At 40.1% G+C, this 21,898-nt stretch overlaps 1 protein-coding gene across 2 annotated transcripts; it reads left to right on the forward strand.

Annotated features, from left to right (window-relative positions):
- The first annotated feature begins 677 nt into the window (after window positions 1-677).
- On the forward strand, window positions 678-15,080 carry elac2 (elaC ribonuclease Z 2). 2 transcript variants are annotated; one of them, XM_035181454.2, is made up of 25 exons: window positions 679-724; window positions 950-1,191; window positions 2,142-2,192; window positions 2,288-2,358; window positions 4,673-4,737; window positions 4,829-4,886; window positions 4,970-5,038; window positions 5,146-5,268; window positions 6,266-6,321; window positions 6,408-6,466; window positions 7,040-7,112; window positions 7,205-7,317; window positions 7,406-7,504; window positions 7,596-7,734; window positions 9,062-9,147; window positions 9,428-9,549; window positions 9,721-9,817; window positions 10,645-10,783; window positions 10,869-10,907; window positions 11,159-11,268; window positions 11,991-12,090; window positions 12,177-12,297; window positions 12,753-12,831; window positions 13,223-13,367; window positions 14,633-15,080. In XM_035181454.2, exons 2-25 carry the CDS (start codon window positions 962-964, stop codon window positions 14,888-14,890), a joined length of 2,502 nt encoding a protein of 833 aa, XP_035037345.2. In that variant the 5' UTR covers window positions 679-724; window positions 950-961; the 3' UTR covers window positions 14,891-15,080. The 2 variants fall into 2 exon arrangements, with proteins under 2 accessions (XP_035037344.2, XP_035037345.2); XM_035181453.2 differs by having other exon boundaries at window positions 678-1,191.
- Window positions 15,081-21,898: the final 6,818 nt, after the last annotated feature.

Consider the following 21,898-nt stretch of genomic DNA (forward strand, 5'->3'; position numbering starts at 1 on the left):
CAGATTAGTGCGTTAATTGTGTAGATGACGGCCAATAATAACCTTAAATTCATCTTATGTTACATTGTGTATTTAAAGAATAATGATAATAAAATAATTAATTTAAAATAAAGAATACAATAAAATATCTATTACCTGTTAAAATGCTTATTTTCATGGCAAGTAATCGCAATAAACTTTGCTATTCATGCTATGACACAATCATACTCTGTCATAATTTCCTGTGCGTAATGTTTGAGATCATTTGATCAATAATCAATATTTTAAAACAGCTTCAGAAAGTCTAATTATCTTTTTAGGTGTTTTATTTTGTAGTTGTTTATATTGAGAAGTTCTGTCCACGCCCTATGAAGGACAACAAATAAATAATGAATTAAACTAATACATTAATAATTAAATGCAGAAATAATTCAGTATGTGATGAAATGGCTTCTAAGTGTATTTATTTATTTACATTTAATTATTTATACAGAAATAAGTGAAGGAATATAGAAATGAATACATAAATAAATGTGGATATACAAAAATAGCCCCTTTCATCACAAACTATTATTTATTTATTTTTGTGTCATTTTTTGTCGGTCATAGTCCACCCCCATAAAGCTTTTGTGATTGGTCCGTACATTTAGCTAAACAATCCCCTACACCAATCAGCGAAAAGACGCGTTTGACGTCATCTTTAGATGCCGGAAATGGACTCACGTGTGTCAGTGAACGTCGAAAGGTCCATTGAACGCCTCTTATGTCACTAACACCTAAAGCAGCGAGTAGAGATGCGTTTCCAGACTTTAACTGAGGCTTTAACGTGTCGGTGCTGAAGGTTAATTAAATATCGAGGTTGTTTTTTATTATGAATACGGTTCGTTTGAGCCTCAGGTGTTTGACGGTTGAGTTTGTGAAAGGAAGAGTTCTCCCTGCTGCTCGTCGTTATTCTCCAACTCTTTCACAGTTTCTCCGAACAATGGCGACTAACAGCAGCAGCAGTTCTGGTGACCGTAATAACCCGGAGACGAGGCAGCAGCTGGGTCCGAAGAAAGTGAAGCAGAAGGAGCCGCTGAGGAGACTGAAAACCAGGGAGAACAGGAGCAAGCGAGGGGACGTTCACGGACCGTCCACCGTCTACGTGCAGGTGGTCGGTGCTGGGAGCAGAGACAACCCTGCGTCCCTTTACGTCTTCTCCGAGTACAACAGGTACTGGTTTCAGATGCATTTTGTACAACAATCCAGGCTAGTATCACCTCATCCTACATGTTGTTCAAGGTGTTTTCCATTTCAGGACACTTCATATTTCCACTGTACTTAATTACTCCAGGAGAAAGTTGTGCTTTTCACTCCACTGCCCCTCTCTGGCTCCTTCAGTTCATTTAAAGAGTCAAATGCTCAAAAACAAAACACATTCTACACAGAAAAGATACTACCAGAAAAGTCTTCTCATAAGTTTTTCATTCTTTATTTTCTATTACAAGAAGATCATAATGTATTGTTCCAGAAAATAAACGGCAGATTAATCCACAGTGAAAAAAGTCATTAGCTCCAGTTGTATATATTAAATAGTGATAAACTAGCTTCACCTCAACCAACTACAACAGTTCAATTAATTTTGTAACTAATAATCTAATTCAACAATAAAAATCACAGACAATTCTACAATAAGACATACATAAGTAATGAAATCTCAACGTCTCAAAAACCAAAGACCAAACTTTCTGGAGCTCTTGATGACATTATAAACCAACTTAATGCAACATTAACTGTTCATTCATAATGCTGTTATTTGAGGATAACTCACTGATAATTGTGGAGCTGGAAAAAAGCTTAAAATGAAGTTTTTATTCTTTTTGCATCTGATAAAAACACAACTGGTCTTAAATGAACATTTAATTGACACTAATGTGTTTCAAAAACTAATCTGTAAAAAAAGCTTTTACTTAAATATCTGCTGATGATCTCAAAATGTCGACCTGAAGTAGATTGATCTCACCTGTATGTCATATTTAATAAGAAATAACGTTAAGGACATAATGATATTACTGAACCTGAAAACGTCCTGCAGCCTCTGAAGCCCAGACAAAACACAACAAAGACATTATCCACAGTTGTATATGAACCTTTTCCTCTTACCCCCCCCCTCTCTGCTGCAGATACCTGTTCAACTGTGGGGAAGGAACACAGAGACTCATGCAGGAACACAAGTAAGTCACTCTGTCCGTCACAGTGTAAACACATGTGAAAGGTGTATATGGACAAAGACACAGAAGCTGAACATGGATGTGTTTTCCTCTGACAGACTGAGAGCTGCTCGTCTCGACAACATCTTCCTGACCAGACTGAGCTGGAAGAACGTGGGAGGTTTATCAGGTCAGTAAAATCTGTTGTCTGATAATAATGCAGTTGAAATGACAAAATAATCCATATTATTGACAGTGGTGGTGTTTGTACACTCTCTGTCTTGAGTAGCATTTTATCTAAATTGGATATAATCAATTTTTTTGTATCAGATGTCAGTGTGAAGTCAGTGTAGCAATGACAGGTCACTTTTCAGCTGAATCTGCAGCTTCACAGAGTTTTGTGAGAGAGTGTGGGTCCATTGTGCAACTGTCAGAATAAGAGTTCCATTTGAGTTTATTTTCTTCCAAAAATCGAGTATGACATGGCACATAAATTATTTGAATATATTCACACACTCCACCCCTCTGGTCATCCTGTTGAGTGGTGGTCTCGTTCAAGTCAAGGTGGTGGGACAGCTGAAGTAGTTATGGCTGCTGCTGGTTTTCTATCCTCCTCATAGCCACGGTAGCATCAAGGCTGTAGCGATGGCATTTGCAATGACCACCAGCGATTTAACATCTCCCACTGCAGCAGTGATGTGCAGGTGTGCTCCATGACCCCATGACATCACTGCTGGGTGTGGTCAGAGGTTAAACCGACTGTAAACATTCAAACATTTTAATTAGAATTATAATATTGACTTCTTTTCAAACTTAATGTTGCTGTATGGTAATTTTGCATCCATAAATGTTTCCCCCTCATCCTTTCCTTCTCTCTTCTTTTTGTTACAAATATTTTTCGTACAAGTTTGTAATTGTGTTTTCAGTTTCTAATAGAAAGAAGTTACAAAAGTACAGTACATTAAGGTCTAGATTATGTTTGAATAAATCAATAATTCTATAATTAAATTCAATCAATTAGTCAATCAATTTAATTAGTCTGTATGTGGAAGGCATATCTCTAACTGTTAATCCTATCATTTTCACACTGCGTGTCAGAGGCCCAATGAAATGCAGGAATGACTTTGGTGCCATTCGGACACGTGATATGTTCAATATTAATAATCTTTATCTTTTTGTCCCTAGTGACACATGTTAAAGGTCCTTGGGTCTCTTGAAAAGCGCTATATAAATTCAAATTATTATCTATTATTAACAAAGAGAAAACCACTGCTCTGTAGCAGCGTCGTCAATCACGTAAACAGCGTACTCACAACAGCAATGATAACGGATTCTCAAGTTCAGGTTCTGTCCTGAGTCGAGCTCCACTGAACTTTGAATAAACAGGTGAACAGCTCTTTGTGCAGCTTCATGGTTCTTCAGAGTCTTAACTGGCTACGGCTCAACAACTGCAGGTCACTTTTACAGTTTCAGAGAGAAATTACAACAGCATCACCACAGACCAAACAAACAAGTTTAGAACAGACACTGCACTAGTGAGTCTGAATGGCAGAAACGATTTAGAACATTTTATACAACAACAAAACCTGAACACCAGCTGCTGCATGTACAAAGCAGTGTAGCACCAGATTGAACTAGTGATCGAGTTCACACATTGAATTATAGCAAGAGGATATTATGGCAATACACAGAAGATAGACACGCTTGTTCAGGAGCCCAATGTTTATGAATACTATGAGTGGATAAAGCCATATGTTGCATTGCAATAATTACGGGACAACAACAAATGTATAACAAATATATATACTTTTTTTGGGGTTCAGTTAATATCCAGCGTAAGTCCTCTCCCAATTAGTACCATAATTTGTTTACTATTTAAATTGGCTTGTAGCAAATTCCCCACACAGGAGAGGTGCTGCAGTCTGGTTCACCACAACTGCTCTCACAGATTTTGGCAAACATGAGAGACACAGGTGGAGAGCAGCTGGGGAACATTTAGCAGCTAAATAGTCTGATATTCCCCCTAAAATGCTGAAAGAGGTCAAATGTTGGACACAAGCATGACTCATGTGGCTTGTAAACACTGGAGATTCATCAACTTATTTTATTCACAGCTTGTTTCTGCTGCCCCCAAGTGGCTAAAACAACCAATTACTGCAAATGAAAAGTCCAACCTTAGAAGATAAAACCATCAATTTCGATGTTTAACAAATCAAAAAACAAATAGTATAATTAAAAAATAAATAAAATACACGAAATACTGTATTATAAATTAATTTTGATCAAAATTCCCTGTTAACATTTATCATATTGGCACATTTATAGAATTCAATCAAATGTTGTGTTATGTTTCATTCGGAAAGTTACTGTAAATGGATGGGTTAGTTTTTGCTAGTAGGGCTGAAGATAGAGATTTTAAATTTCTGATTTGTGTCACCTTTTAATCAATTTAAGAGGTATTTGTTTAACTGAACACTTTTCGGTGTCGGCTGTCTTTTCTGCAGGAATGATCTTGACTTTGAAGGACACCGGTGTCCCTGAGTGTGTCCTCTCTGGACCTCCACAGCTGGTGAGAAACTGAATCGTACTTTATGAACAAAACCCTGCAGGAGTTTTAAATGTAACACATCTGCCGTCTCTCCTTTTGTTTCCAATCACAGGAGAACTATGTGAATGCCATCAAGTCGTTCTCAGGCCCACTGGAGGACATCAAGCTGTGTAGGTTGACTTTGCTGAACTGAACGAGATTAATATAATTTTTTGATATCACTTTGATTATTGACTGTGTCGGGTTCTCGCAGCCGTTCGACCGTACACTGACGAGGCGCACTCAGACGATACAATGATCGTTTATCAAGTGCCAGTGTTTGGTGAGTTCACATGTTCTCCTTGTACTCGAGAATCTTTTCTACTTTTTTAATTATCAACCCCGACTTCAGAAAGCGTTCCTGACTCTTTTTCAATCTTCACTGTGTAGCTCAGTCGGGGGGGCCTGGCAGAAGGCTGTCCCCCAGGTCGAGCAGCCCCCCTCGGAGTCCTGTCTCTCCGAAGAAAGACGACATGGACTCTAACAGCCGTGGCGGTGGTCCACGCAGTCCAGGTGAGTCAGCGGTCTGTTAAACCTGGAGGCCTCCTGAGGGTCTCTGGGAAGTTGGACATTTGACAAACTGAATCAGAAAACCTGATAGAGAAACTAGGTTGTAATCCTGTGGTGTGTTTCCACTATAGGAATGTTCCCCGGAAATTTAAAACATTTTGGACCACTGTGTTTTTACTCCTGCGCAGAATACGTTTTCAGTCCGTGTGTCTTGGACGCAATATTTCAGGAACACCTTGAGGGAATCTCTTCAACTTTAATAGAAACATTCTCATGGTCTCAAAGATGATTTGATTGTGTTTTTATGGCCAAAGATCACTGTGTTCTCACAAGACATGTTTTTATATCTCCACGCCAGTGACAAGCCAGTGGCTGGAGGCTTTATGTTTTCAGGTTGTCCGTCCCATTCTTATCAACATGATATCTCAAGAACGCCAAAGGTCAATGTCTCTCTGACTGCACACATCACATTTTTGGCTATCAGGTGTGTTCATATTTCACCTTTCATTTGACCTAATTTTACACGAATGCCAAAAAAGAAAAAGTTGTTACTTGATGACAGGTAAATAACCAAAAGATCAAAGGTCAGCTTTACGGTGCCAATGTTGCACTCAACTTGTGCTGAGATCATTTGTGTGGCCCGTCAGTCAGAGACAGGTGTGATGTAGTTTGTGTTTCTCTGCCCTGGAAGGAATCTGATTCTTGGTCTCAGTGTTGAAACCTTGTACTGACCAGGGACGGACATTTCAAGCAAAGATACTATGTGATATCTAACTTCATTAATTCTACAAAGACCATAGACAGTGTGGGAACTCTGGTGCATTAGATTTATTCATGTGCATTGTCCCATATAAATATACATGTACAATTCATAAAAATAAATGAGCCATCCCTCGTACTGCCTTCATGTGTTGAAGGTATTGCCACTTGAGAGAAAACGTCAAACTGATGTTTGATTAAAAATGCAGTGATGTCATTATTTGTTTCTAATATCTTGTAGGTGAAAGACGAACAATGAATAGAGACACGTCTTTGGTGGTTGCCTTTATATGTAAGGTGGGAAACTATCATTATTAATCTCATTTTGAGTGCGATGTACAGATCGAGGAACTTTGTGTCACAACGTTCTTCTCATTTTACAGCTTCACCCAAAGAGAGGAAGCTTCTTGGTCCCTCAGGCCCGGGAGCTGGGACTGCCAGTGTGAGTGGATGTTATTCATTGTACTGATAAGATATCAACACTGGTGATGAATGCCAATAAACTCAGTTCATTTTCATGTGGACAGTGTTTCTGTCGGAATAGATTTATTATTATCATAATTATTTCTTTCTTTTATGGGATTGAAATAATACATTTTATTTAGATAATAAATACACTGCTGCATTGGCCTTTCATGACCTGCTTACATGTATATTCTAGCTCTGTAGGTTTCATACTATAATTATTGTCCTAATTTTGATATAAAACCGTGTAACTTCATCATCTGTTCATTATTGTTTGACTCATCAAATGTCAGAAAATTGTGACAAATTATTGAATCATGACTTTTTCCAAGAACCCCAAAAACATATGTAAAATTATTATTTTACATTTATCCAAAACTGCAAATAGATTCATAAACCTCATAATTGAGACTGTTGGAATCTATTAATGAACTAATTGATCAAAAATGTTAAATCTTTTTAGGTTTAATAATATATTGATGTCTTTCATCATTTTTTATTTATATTTTTTCCCTATATCCTGACTCATATAAAATCTTTTTCCTGACAGAGGCACAGCAGCCATCGGTCCGCTCATCACCGCTCTGAAGTCTGGGCAAAGTATCACATACGAAGGCAAAGAGGTTCTGTATGACGATGGAGCCTCTCATGTTTCACACTGCAGCTCCTGGTTGTGTCTGCTGACAGTGTTATTGTTGTTGTCGTTTCCTTTTAGATCCGACCTGAGCAGGTTTGTACTCCCACTTACCCCGGACCAATCTTTATCGTTGTTGAGTGTCCGTCTGACGAGTTCATCAAAGGTGTTTGCACCAACCAACAACTGAGGAGGTGACGTTAATTATCTGAGACTTACATTTTAAACACTCACTGTGTCTTTTGCTGAATGAAACTGAGTTCAGTCTCTCATCCCGTCTAGATACCAGACGGGAGGGACGGAGGACCCTGCTATGCTGGTGGTTCACATGACTCCAGAGTCTGTTTTGAAAACCGATGAATACAAAGAGTGGATGGAAAGGTCTGACTTCTGATGCTGTAAAACCAGACTCCCATCGAGTTTGTTACTGATTGATGTTCAGAGGCTGAAGGTTTTCTCTGTGTTTGTGCAGGTTTCCATCCTCGACAGAACACCTGATCCTGAATGAGCAGGTCTCTACTGACCACAACGTCAGAAGTCACAAGATTCAAGCTCAGCTGAACATGATTCACCCCGAGATCTTTCCAGAACTCAGCTCTTCACAATCAAAGGTAACACTGGCTGTCACCTCTTTAATTATACATCTAATAATAATTCCAGAAATTTCAGTCTGTCTTTATGTGGTTCACATATCTGGAGAACCATTCACCTTCATGCCCTGTTGCAAGGAAGTACAGTGTCTTATTTGGTGCGATTTGGACATTTTGATTCCACCAAGATGGTTGGACTTATTTACTTTGCTGATGGAGAAGATTTTTCTTCTAGAGGAACTTTCAATCCAGACATGAGAGACAATGATGAACTTAAATAAAGCACTGGGTCAATGTCTGTTCATTCTTAACCGTAGGCTGTAAATAAAGATGGATGACGCTTCTCCACTTCCTCCCACTATCAAGAAAGGAAGACAAACTATCCCGGATACAAACGCTGCCATCTTGCATCGATTAAGTATTATTCATCATCATAATTTCCCATAGCAAGTCAAAGGGTCGTGGTTAGTTCAGAATATAGACTGTAGACTGTAAATAAAGATGGACGACGGCTCCACTTCCTTCCATTGTACTAAAATAAACAAATATATTTTGGATACTGTCACTGCAATCTTGCACACACCATTTGGTGCCAGAGTCTGTGCAGTAGTGGTCGAGGGCTGGAGCCAAGGTATCAGGTTCCACTAATATATGCTCTCTACCAGTCGTGGGTCAGTCTCAGCGGTCAATCATTATGTTTAACCTGTTTTTATGTCATCAAATAATAGCCAGCCACCAAGATGATTTGGCTCCACTTTTGGGAGCGGTCAATGGCGTCCATCTTTATTTACATTCAATGGTTCAGGTTACAGTGTGCATACCCGACCTTAGCCTGTACATTTTTTGAATTTTTGAAAGGATTATTTGGGTTCGGGCTCAGACACGTTGGCTGGGATATCTACTTGATTTTTTCCGCTGCACATGCCTTTATCAGGGAGTTTTTTTTAATCAAGGAGAGTTTAGAAAATCAGTTTCACAGATTAGGATGAAACCTGTGCTACCATGCTTTTATTTTATTTTTTTATTTTTTTGAATTTTTAGTTTGGTCGATGTCCCACCCATTAACATAGAGGAGGCAGGGTTTTTGACCTACACTGCAGTAAGCCACCAGGGGGCAATCAAAGCACTTTGGCTTCACCTTTATGAGCCATCATGCCATCTTTCTATAAAGTCTATAACCAACGTTCAAGTCATTGAGGACACACTTTTTTTCCCAGAGAGCAAAATGAGGTCCAGTGTTAGTGTGACGTTCTTAATAACAAAGTGCTTTCAAAACAAGAGTTCACAAAGTAATAAATCAGATGTGGTACAAAAAGAAAACATCATAAAACCTTCTTTTTTCCCTCAGGAGCCTCAGGCCGCCCTGCATGTCCTCAACGTCAGAGCCGAGTGCCTGCTCAAGTTCCAGCTCAGACCTGTAATGGAGTGGCAAAGGTTAGTTTGTCCTTCAGTTCCCCCAATTTAGCCAGTGTTACTCTGCAGCTCCGAGTGCTGCCTTGTCACAGAAAACAATCTGGAATGGACCATTGCCCTCAACCTCTTTCTTCCTCTTCTTCTGTAAACTCGTCTTACTAGTGTCAGTGTGTTTTTTTTCTTTCTGCGCCGTTTCTGTCAAGCACTATGGAGGCGCTGTGAAAAGAATCCCTGTTTTCCCTTGCTGGTGCTTTTGTGGGCAGTGGTGTGTGTCTTCTTGACTCTGTATCTCATTCGTTAGAGATGCTATCCCCTCCTGCAACGCTGAGGAGTTTGTGCAAGAGGCCTCCGAGGTCCCAAACTTTCTGGAAGAGGTGGAAAAGTGCAGGAAGATTTGCTCCAGTGACGCTGCAGAGCCTTCTGGTCAGTTCTCTGGAAATACAGAGGCATATTTGAGCTTTTAGACCAAAAAATATTACATTGAAGAGATGCAATGTTCAAGTGGGGAAAATAACAATAAAAAATAACATTGCCTGTTTATCTTTGCCTACTCTGACATTGTACATGTATATGATAAAATGTTTTCTACTGCAGGACCAGGAGAAAAATACCCAGAGGTGGTTTTCTTGGGAACAGGATCTGCTCTTCCAATGAAGATCAGAAACGTCAGTGGCACCTTAGTAAATATCAGGTGTGGATCTTATTTATTTATTTCACAAACCAAGACATAGAGTATAAACTCATTTAGCTGCCTCTGCCAAAGAAGGTTGTGTTTTCACCCCTGTTAGTTTGTTAGTTAGCAAGACTACACAAAAACTACTGGACTGATTAGCATGAAACCTGGTGGAAGGATGTGGTAAAGGTCAGGGAAGTACAACAAAACACTCTACAGAGTGACATTCTAGTGACTTGTAGTTTTGGTTCTAAAATTATATTAAAAGAGGATGGATGGATTTAAAAACTATCATCATAAATGCTTTATTGTTTTTATTGTTGTTATAATTATTATTATTATTATTACTTCAGTCACACTTCAGGTACAAATTTAAAAACTTCAAACACTAATCTGGATTTGCATGTTTGCGCCTTTTTTTTTCTTCATCTTGAAAAACCAGATATATATTATGTGAACAGTTTACAGTGACTACTACTCTTTGTTTTTAAAGCAAAATACCAGTGGCTAATCATCTGAATTTAAGGCCGTAGATGTAAATATTAAGGTAAGATTTAATTGTGTTAGTTTTAACGATATTTTCGTTGCACTTCAAAATTTGTTTTTTATTTTTTAAATTAATGTTTTTGCGGAATGCTTAATGTAAGACGTAATGTACAGATATACAGATATTAGCACTCTGTAATAAAACTACAGGTCTCGGGTTTATCTTGTTGAAACCTGCAGAAACCCTGACCTGGAAACATAAGAATAAAGACGGACCATTATTTGTATTTTCCTCTGTCCAGTGCAGATTTCCTCTTTTCTAACCTTTTCTTCATGCATGTGTTTACTCCTGTTTGTAGCCCGAGTCAGTCGATCCTGTTGGACTGTGGAGAGGGAACCTTCGGTCAGCTCTGCAGACACTACGGGGAAGACGTGAACAAAGCGCTCTCCAAGATTTCAACTGTCTTTATCTCACACATGCATGCTGACCACCACACAGTAAGCAGCCCTGCATCATGGTGAATTGAGAACTAAACACAACACCGGTAAATACTGATCCTGATGTCCAACCCTTCTGTCTCAGGGGCTGCTGAATCTGTTGTACCAGAAGGAAAGAGCAATGGTAAAGAATGAAATCTCATTTTTAATACAATTACACTATTTCCTTTGCTCATTTAATATTTTAAAGTTGCTTGAATTCAATTTAGCTGATGTCTGGTTTGTTTTTGCAATTATGTGTCGTAAGGTTTTCTCAATTGTCTTTGCTATTTATACAAGGTCATCGCTCTATGATATTACTCTATGATCATGTTTTTGTGTGTATGAATTTGAAATGATTGCCTTTGACTAACTTTGTCATATTTATGTCTCTAGATGACGCTAGGAAAAGAGTTAAGCCCCATTTACCTGATTGCTCCGACCCAGATCATGACCTGGCTCAACCAGTATCATGACTGCTGCGAGGAAATCCTCAGCCATGTTAAGTAAGTGGACACAAAGACATCGTAACATCACATCTCAAACTTGAGCTTCACACTTTCAGAATGTAAAACAGTTTTTGTTTAGGATGGGTCTGATGCACTGTTTTTTTTTCTTCATCATCAAGAAATCTGGCGAAAAGACCAAAACCAAATATTAAAGAGATACTAACTTTTACTGAACAACAGCGCCCTCTGCAGCCATACGTGGTGATACATTCTGTTGGGCTTCGAGCAATTAAAGGGATAGTTCACAGAAAAATAAAATTTCACTCATTATCTACTCTCTATTATTTCCGATGGAGGGATGGGTGAGGTGTTTGAATCGTTAGCATCGCCACTTCCGGTTGTGGACATTTAGGCCAAAAACATGGTGTAAATGGCGCCGTTTTGAGTCGAATATGAGTTGATTCTTTTCTTGTGACAGAGAAAATCCGGAATAACAGCAGATTTATCATTTAAATCCTTGTTAATCTGAAGCCTGTACGTGGAAATATGTGGATACTTCGGTCCATGGTGTTTTAGACATGCTGTAGGCAGGCTCTAGTAATACTTGCATTGTACATGTCCTAAATGGCCACTGTACAGAGACATAGTTCAACATGATCTCTTCTCCGCTTCTCTTTCCTCCGCTTAAGTTTTCTTGTGTGTACCATAGACTTTTTCGTTCTGGTTGATTCGATGTTGACATCTTAAACGTCTTTAAAATGTTCTTTTCTTGTTTTCAGTTTCGTCTCAAACACGTTTCTATGTGATCGTGCTGATCCTCCCACACAGCAGACAAGTTCACTCATCAAAGCGTTCCTGAAAAAGAACGATCTGCAGAAGGTCTGTTTGAACATGGCGTCCTTCAATATTATAAAGAAAAAAAGAGTTTTAAGTGTCTTCTAATTCTGTGTGTTTGTGTGCCTCAGTTCCAGACGTGCACAGTGCGTCACTGTAAGAACGCCTTCGCCTGCAGCTTCACGCACCACTCCGGCTGGAAATTGGCCTTCTCTGGTGACACCATGCCCTGCGATGGATTGGTTCACATCGGTTAGTAGCACTCAGAGTGATTAGAGCCCATATTTCAATCAAGTGTGTCTAGACAGACATACTGTGGGTAATAGCAAATTGAGTGTACGCTTTCAATATTTCAGAGATTCATATAAGGTCATCTTAACCTTAGCTTGACTACACGGGCTGTTCTGAATAATTTATCCAATATTTCTCACTGCTTCGGATCACTCTCATCGCTGGCAGGCTCTTTCTAATGGTTCCTGAGGGATGCCACTTCATTGACTCCCTTTTAAATTGCTTGACTGGATTCAGTCCAAGAAAAGCCTCCCGGAGACAGCGAGTGTATCCCATGCCTGTTCATTATAAATGGCTCAGCTCACCGGGCAAACAGGGCGTGCCAGTTCTTGATTACGCCGACTACCTGATTGATTTCCTGTGGGACAGGAAGAGACTGTAAGTGCTTCTCTGTGATGCGTTGCTTTCCACCACAGGAAGGAATGCAACCCTGCTCATACACGAGGCCACGCTGGAAGATGGGATGGAAGAGGAGGCTGTGGAGAAGAGGCACAGGTGAGTAAAACAAACATTTTCACCACGCGGCTCAGTTAATGTAATTTATGCAAATGTTTAAATCCGCTGAAAAAGGGAAATTGGCGCAGTTAAAGCTGTCAGCCAGCTAAAGAAATGTTCTTTATTGGCTCCTGGAGGTTGCACTTATTTTTTTAGTGGCTTATTAAATTTCTTTACTCTCCTCAGACAATTGCCATTGATTTTTTTTTTTTCTTCACATTTTATAGTTGCAGAGTGAGCGTCTGTCTTCACAACAGCATCATTTTATGTCTTTGGAAAACAATATTAACATGGAAATAGTCCCTTTGAGAAAATAACAAAAATACAACTTGAGTGAGAAAGCTGCGTAATGCCAATCTGTGACTTTATGGATTCTTGTTTTTTCCGACAGTACGACCTCTCAGGCCATCGGTATCGGCATGAAGATGAACGCCAAGTTCATCATGCTGAACCACTTCAGCCAGCGTTATGCTAAGATCCCTCTCTTCAGCGAGGACTTCAACGACAGAGTGGGAATATCTTTCGACCATATGAAAGTAAGTTGCGATGTAGACGTGCAGGTAACACGCATCATGTTTTGGGAAATTGCTTTTCCAGCCTGTACATGCGCTCATGAATGCAGCATTCAGACACACTAAAGCCCCTTTTCCACTGGTCTCACACCCACTATCATCTGGCTTTTGTCTGCAATGGCAATAGATACAATCATCATTCTAAGAAACTCTTCTACCGTCAACAGCTTTTTCTAGCAGGTTTACTTGCATTTAAAAACAAACGTGTACCTGCTAATTTTGGTGTAAAAGACGTATCACTGAGCACTTTATTAGGGACACTACACTAAAACTAGGTAGTTCTCACTTTGTTTGATTCTGTCACATAATCGAATAGAATTGTCAACTGCACCTTCATGCTGCCATTCTCATGGAGGACGAATCCATCCATATACTGTGGCCATAAAGGGATGAACATGATAGTCAGAGAGGCTGTGGCCTTCAAACAATGATTTAATTCTTCATATATTTGGTCAGATTCTTTGCTTTGTTTTAATTATTGTTTGATCTGAGTTTTTCTGTGTTTGATGAATTGCCATTTGAAAGGTATTTTAAATATTTGATCTATCTACATGCGGCTCTCGACTGTACTTTAGTGTATAAAAGGAAGAATCACTTAATAAATAATTTATACAGGTGAGGGCATACAAATAATTTCAATAGTTGAAATAGAATCAAGATATATAATTAAAATTGACATACAGTAGAGATTGGTCCAAAAAATGATAAAACTACAGTTTATTCTTTGTCATGAAAATAATAGTTTGAGAAAACAATGTAAGGTCAACTCACGTGACCTTCATCATTAGATGGAGTTTGTTCAATCGTTTGCGTGACCTCGAAAAGATGATTTCATCTGAAGTACGTGGTGAACTTCTCGTCCTCGTTTACATAAGTAGATCTGCTGATAAAGACGATGTTATTGTTTGACACCAAGCCAAAAACATGTCAATGGTAACACATAAAAAATACACGTCTTTGCCAGAGAAAAAAGATTCAAAACTGGTTTCTCTGCTTGTATTGATCAGAGACTTGGAACTGGAACCTCAGACTGAAAAGAGTACTGTTGCCTGAGCAGCTGCATTCATGAGTTTCTATTGGTTTAGTTTACCTCTTTCTGAAGAAAAGAGAATCTTTCCTTTCTGTGTCAAGGCTGAAATCAAGTACATTGTCCTCTGCCTCAGTACTGAATGTAAAAACCAGAGTTGGTACCATTGACCATTTTCTTTCTCATCATCTCCTTTTCTCAGATTCACTTTGGAGACTTTAAAATCCTCCCCAGACTCATTCCTGCACTTAAGACCCTGTTTGCCGAGGAAATTGAAGAGATGGAGGAGAGAAGAGGGAAGAGGGAGCTGAGGGAGCTGAGACAGCCGAGAGGAAGCAGCGCTGACGCGAACAACGAGCTGAAGTTGAGTGGAGCGCTGGCAGCGGCCGGCCGAGGTGCCAAACGAGACCAGGAGGCGTCAGCAACAAATGATGTAGAAGCAAAGAGACAGAAAACATGAGCTCTGAGAAAAAGACTGAAGCCGAGAGAATCCTGAGTTATTTTATTTAAATGAACTTTATGATTGATGACTTTTATTTGTTTTTCGTGGTTTTACTGAAGACAAATTTATATTTCTGGCATTGTACAATGCTAAGCTATGAATATAGTTTTTTTGTTTTTCATTAGACTGAATAAAAAAATAAACCACACAGTGTGTAGTTTATTCAATATGGATGTCTTTAGTGGTAACCAACATAATATCCCATAGAGGCTAGTCAAGGGGTCGTGGTTAGTTCAGACCACAGACTGTAAATAAAGATGGAAAATGTCTCCACATCCTCCAGATGTACAAAAAAGAAGCTTAAATATTCTGGAAATCAACTCAGCCATCTTTCACTAATGATGTAATTTGTTATGGAAGCTGGTGGAAGGAGATCTCGGGCAGCATAAGATTTTAATGTAGACTTGATGCATCAAGGAGACAAGACGGTTGAACAATATACAAACGCTAACAGAGTAACATGAGCAATTGTCCCCCCCCAAGTCTGAAGATGTCTCCCACAGCCTCCCCATATATCTCCCTCTACTTGTGTCACCCATTCCAACAGCACATCCACGAATGGCTAGAATTCCTGTCACTCCCTATGTTACATGTAGGTGTTCGCATCCTATTGGATAGTTGAGCCTAAAGCAAGTTGTGTCCTTACATCCTGCTACTGGTGTAATATGCAAAAGAGTTAAAGTTGGTGCCTCTCTGTCTGGGGCATCTGAGTTAGATATGAAGTCGCTAAGTGTAGACGCTACAATGAACTGTTGGTTGGCCCTTTATCTATAACCTGACCTTGGGTACTGCTTGGAGAGAGAAGGGAGTATGTGTGGAATTAGACAGGCACTATTCTCCTGTACAGATATGTGTAATATACAATATACATAATATATAGCTGCATATACAGTAATGTGTGAGGATTGTCAAAAATTCCTCAACAGTATTGAGCTCTAGCAAATATAGGGGCTTGACCAATCGTGAGCCAGTCTCAGCTGTCAATCATGACGTTTCACCCCGTTTTCAAGTAACGTAGTTAAAAAAGTTAAAACCAAACTTATCAGGAACATGAACAGTTGACACGTGAAGAATTAGGACACCACATGAAAATCTGTATTTTTTAACATAGTTGGACATTTGATCTTCATTTTAACAATATTGAGGGATGAAGTTAATACAACTGAAAACAAAACCGAGGATTTATTGTTTACATTAGTCCACCTTTAGGTGACAGAACTCTGATAGATCCATAGCTTTTAACAGGCTACTTTAGCCTCTGCTAACTTGCTCACTACACAGGCTGATGGCAGGTGTGTCCTGTGCATCATTCCTGGTACTTTAATGCTGATTATGATAATAAATACATTAAGGGTTGGCCTCACATCAATGTGTAATCATGTTTGAGTACTAAAAGTCTCCTTATACATAATTTATAAGCAGCTAAAGGTTTCATATACACTCGAATGCAACTGTAAGAAGATATGAGCTTATTGATGAATCTGGCAACCAATGCTCATGAATAGATAATAGATGATAATAGTAAAACATAGTTGTATTAATAAAACATGAAATCATTTGAGAAGTTAACGAAAAATTTTAAATGTTTATGTCAAACAGGATGACGTTATGCTTTGCCCTGCTGCCACGTGATTGGCTAATTACAGGTGTTCAGGTAGTTTTCAAGTTGTTATCCAGTGGGACAGGCCCAAAAACAGCAGTTGTGAAAAGGGCCTGGGACCAGTGGACCAGAACCTATTCCGACCAAAACAGGATGTCTTTGTTCGGATCAAACTGAACCCTGGTTCGGTTCGTTTGCACTTTGAAAGTGATTCTTTTGTAGATTCAGACGTTTGGGGTCGATTGCAGAAAGTTGACATCGTTAAACAGTAGAAGAAGAAAAAGAACCGCAGGCGGCTTCTTCACCCTTGACGATATAAAGTTTGAACGACGTACATTTTGTCGGTAGTGAAACCATAATGATATCACAGCAGGAATAGCTGAAGTACTTCACATTATTTCCACACACTCCCCTGGCAACTCTGGTGGTTGCTCATATTTGAAGGAAATCGGTTTATTATTGACTAAAACCCCCTAAAATTTAAAGTGCCTGTATTGCAGTGATTTCTTGAGTTTGAGACTTTTCGTGCATGTTAGCAGTGAGATTTGTTCTGAGCTGTCCGGCATGAGATCCTCTTCAAAAATTCGATTTAATGGGACATTTAATCTGAAAACTGCAGCAGAGGCTCAGACCAGCACTGATAATAACAATTCAGTCCACATGGGGGCTTCAGTGAGCAACAAGCTCTTGCACCATGCTGAAAGGAAAAAAAAATCTACATTAGTTTACATGGAAATAAACTCATGAAGAGTGACTGTAATATATTTTGCCACTGGAGGGAGCAGTGGCTGCAGGGAAATCCTCAGCTCACAGCAGCAGTGATGAAAACACAGAGGCCTCCAGCCGATAGAGGGGGTCGGGCATTCTGTTCAAACCACAGGGAGGTATTTCCTTTGCATCTTAAACGTGGTTGGGTTTGTTTTCGTAGCCTTTTGTTTTGACATATAACTCATACCATCCACATACATTCCGCAGGCATGAGTGCACTTTGATTTCAGAGGCTCGACCTTTCATTTATAGAGAAGACGCAGCCCTCTGAGAAAACATTTACCACCACCTGGTTCTCCGGCACTTCACTTGCATTTTGATTTTCCATCTCCTTTGGGTTAAAAAAGGTGGAATCTAAGGTTCTACTCTAAATTCAAGGCCAAAGGTAAAACTGCACTAAGAGCACCCCCCACACCTCCCCCGCTCTCTATCCCCTTTAGATAAGACAGGTGCCAGAACTCCGAGGTAAATGTGAGCTCTCAGAGATTAGCGTGTTGAGCGGAGTGTGAAGAAGCGAGATGAAGATGCATTGCTCTTGAGCCTGGAGTCCATTTAGGGTTCCTCTGCTGCCGCCGGGGTCGCCTCGATCACAGGAGGCATGGCTGATAAGCAGAGAAGGGAGCAGAAATGGGTTTTGACACGAGCATCACGGAGTCAGGAGGTTGGAGTGATAGACCTAATCATCACTCGGCCAGCAGTGGACCACAGCAAATGAATATTGAAGGCTCAGTTCAAATGAATATATCATGCTGCGTTTAAGAAAACCACCTGAGGATTCACCGGCCTGGCTTTTTTAGAGAATATTTTCAGGGTCAAGTATCACGTAAAGGATATGGTTGGCTTTGGGCCTACAACTCCACCATCCCACCTTTCCTGCTTCATTGAAGCCTCGGTCACTGCAGGCAAATACCTGGAGACCATTGTTCCTGTTGAACCTGATATAAACAGGTAGCATTCAGAATTGCATGGCAGGGGCAGGTTAGTCTCCTTTTAAGTTGTCTCTGTTTTAAACCTAATTTACTATTTTAAAGACTTTAACTTCACCACCGCGAAGATTTTGTGTTTTTGCTATACCACAAAATAAATTTAGCCCTGAGTTTATCCTGAAGTGCTGGAGTAACAGTGACCCCGTATACACCTGGTACTAACATGTGGTTTCTATATCCAATAACAAGTGGACAGGTCTAAGTACAAGTGTGAACGCACTCCAGAACGAATTCGGAGGTGGACTGGCCTTTAGCAGCGTGAACGTGGTCCTTTCCACACTAAAGGACCTCCTACTCATCTGACGTCCTCTGTCTAAGTTGATATACAAACACATACTGGCGCCGGAGGAATCATTTAAACTGGCTTCCCACCATGCATTGCATCTTTGTGAGTGGAAATGATGTACGTGTTTATTTGTATATAGTGAAGGGAAGCGACATCTGCTCAGGAGACGCATGTGGGGCCACATGTTAATACCAGGTGTGAACGAACACACGAGCTGTCCACTTGCGATCGGATCACTGAAACCACACGTTAATACCAGGGCCATTAACTCTGGAGCCAGATATTTGTGCTGTACGATGGTTGTCCAAACCACTGCTGCTTTGCCTGTTGCGTCGTTTGCTCATTCGCTGTGATATTTTACTCGAGTACTGTGCAAATGGGTCAGGCTTATATTGGTGCCATTTTCTAGAATTCACTATGATACCTTTTTAATTTGTTTGTATTTGTGTGATTTTAACCACAGCCACTCACCTTTTCCCTTGTCTTTCTAGTTCCCCTGCCAGACTAATCGGGTGGTGTCATATGTGTTAATGTGTGCACTTTGAACCCTGTGTGTGTGTGTGTATGTGGTGGTACCCAAGTGGTCTAGTAGCAATCCGGTAAACCCCCTGCCTGTCTGGCTTGACCCTAAAGTACATCTCCAAATGTTTTACTTTTGTTTCTGGCCCCAATAAGTTGGCATTAGCATCTTTTTATTTCTTTGGCCTGTTGTTTTTATGGCCCTAAGCCATTTTATATATATTGTATCTCTATTGTGAAATAAAGTGCCCATTTAAAGTTAGAATCTACGTCTGTGTAATTCATTAGCAGTATTTAAGGGTAATTCATTTGTTTAACTAAATCTTCTGGATCCTTACCACCAGGTGGCGGTGTCCAACCTTATCTTGCCTCAGTCACATATAATGTACAATTATCTGTTTGGCCCTCAAAGTCCTATTGTTTAAAGATTTAATATGTTAATATTGTACTGTCAGTAATAAGGTCTGACAAGAAAAGTTTATCAGTAAATCCAAATGATCCAAACCACTCAATGTCTGCTGCAGGATTTTCATTTTAAAAACGTGGGAGACCGCTGACATAGAGTCAGACAATTTTTTAACACTGTCATTGTGAGAATGTGAAAACGAGACGCTCCAGTCGAGACACAGGATCAATCACTAAATGATTTTGAGTGGTGAGTCCAGAAACTTGGGAACTCACGTGATCAAACATGACTTCAGAATAAAAAGGAACATGGAGGCGGACATGCCGGCGTCGACTTGTTGTGCTTATCATGTTTTACACAAATAACACAAGCACTACTGCTATAGTTCCACAAGTCTGTTCACTTTTTCTACTGCCCCCCCCCCGGTACAGGAAACAAGTCTTGTGTGTTCATGTGGTGTCACAATCAGAAAATGTCAGATCTTCCGACTGGGAAATCGCCAAATCAAGTTGGATTAACAACTCAGAAAGTTGGTGTAAAGTTTTGGTATGAGTTGCCAACATGCTGACGTCATCGCTTATAAACAAATTAACATTATTTATACTCAACATTAAACAGTAGCTTTAAATGTGAACTTTTCAAATGTTTCTCTTGTGTCACTTGCAAGCTGCACGTCATCTCTTTTACAAGCACCTGACGTTTTCATGATGAACCTTCATATGTTTTAAATCATTTACAGGCCTGTCACTCCTGATCCTCGTTCTTTGTTGTCATGCAAATATTAGGAAGAGGAGCCTGAGTGTTGTTCCGATGCTCTAAACACAAATACAACACGTTTACAGCGTCCTTGTTTTTTTTCCCACATTGCGACTTCAAACACACTGAAGTCGGGTCAACACCTTCACAACTCAGGAAACAGGAACCTCTGAGGAGCATGTGAATGCACAATTATTTATGCTGTACGCCGCCATGTTTCAGTTCTTAACATGAGTACACAACATCTGATTGGTGACACTTCCTGAGCAGCTCGCTCTCATTGGCTAATGTGGTTTCTGCTCATTCTCCCAATCCCTGCTCCTTTTCAATAGAACACAAGTGTTGTATAGCAAACCTGTTTTATTTTTATGAAACCGCGGAGGCTTGGATTCATACTACAGGATCATTGGGCCAGATTATGAGCTCAGATCAGCATCAGTGCAGCAGCGCCCTCCGTGGTCATCGGGAGAGCTGGAGGCATCATGTAAAGGTTAAATGGAAATGATGTGTTGTAATCTATGTTGTCTAAAACCTTCTTTCTCCTCCTGAGAGAAAAAGATGGAACCAAAACCTTGGTCAGTAGCTGTGGCAATTTACAGTGGACTGTCATTAATTAACTGTCCAACTTTGTATTCGCCCCTTATCCAGATTTACAATCAATCTCTGTTTTTCACCCAAATTAGCAAGTATACACAGGTTCTTTAAATGGAAGTAAAGTCGTTTAAAGGTTTCCTGTGTTTTCCCCCGGTGAGTCCTGTTCCACGTCACGAATGTGCCGGTTAGAAGCTCTCTCACCTCGCTGTCGTGCCAGTGTTGCATCTTGCATGAGGAAGAAAATAAAATCTCTTCAATGCACATCCTATGCAGAAAAAGTGCAGCATCAGTGTCTAGACCAAAATAATGAAGAAGAAGAAGAAGAAGTAGAAAGTAACGCCTCTACTGCAGAGTCCATTTGACTGGGAGTGAATGTTGATTATTTTCATTCCCATTACAGACAAAAGTCAGACGTTAGCGGTTTTTAAACCAGTTGAAAAGGGAATTTACAGGGTGACTTTTAAAACTGTTTTTACTTTTTCTGTAGTACATGTAAATGTTTACCTTCCCTGCTCAGCTGCCAGCAACAGCGGTGTCATTAGGCAGATTCTCTGGCAGGCGTACAAAGAAAATGCTAAAAAGTACAATTTGTAGTTGTACTAACAGCTCTGGAGCCAGACGACACGTTCTGCTGGCAGCTGATCAGCGAGCTCTGGGTGCAGGCAACATGGAGCGAAAAGCAAACACTGCTCCACCGACGCTGTAATGACACAGAGCTGGGAGAAAATCAGCAAACTTTACAGATCGGGTTTATTGAGGCATTTCCCTCTCGTTAGCGATGAGTCTGTTGGTTGCTCTGCAGTGGTGGCTGAAGCAGAACTCATAGAATGTGACAAAGTGGCAGCGGTTCTTGCTTTTCTGGCTCATTAGTTGCTCCTCCGTCATTGACGCTTCGCAATGTTGCTCAGACGGAGGCTTTGCTTGTCTCATGTATCAGGAGCCAATCCGCAGGCGTCTCAGTGAATGTTTTAAGATGACTTTCAAACCGCAGCTCAGGATGGATTACCAGCCCCGCTTAGTTCACTCCAAATCCTAAAAATATCTGTTTCTA

This window comes from Hippoglossus stenolepis, chromosome 16 (assembly GCF_022539355.2).
Source record: "Hippoglossus stenolepis isolate QCI-W04-F060 chromosome 16, HSTE1.2, whole genome shotgun sequence".
NCBI lineage: Eukaryota > Metazoa > Chordata > Actinopteri > Pleuronectiformes > Pleuronectidae > Hippoglossus > Hippoglossus stenolepis.

Excerpts from the sequence above, each read along its gene's own strand:
- elac2 (XM_035181453.2), top strand. The coding sequence starts at position 851 with ATGAATACGGTTCGTTTGAGCCTCAGGTGTTTGACGGTTGAGTTTGTG. Across the intron at positions 1,192-2,141 it reads GTCTTCTCCGAGTACAACAG|ATACCTGTTCAACTGTGGGG; the intron begins GTACTGGTTTCA and ends TCTCTGCTGCAG. Across the intron at positions 2,359-4,672 it reads GAACGTGGGAGGTTTATCAG|GAATGATCTTGACTTTGAAG; the intron begins GTCAGTAAAATC and ends TCTTTTCTGCAG.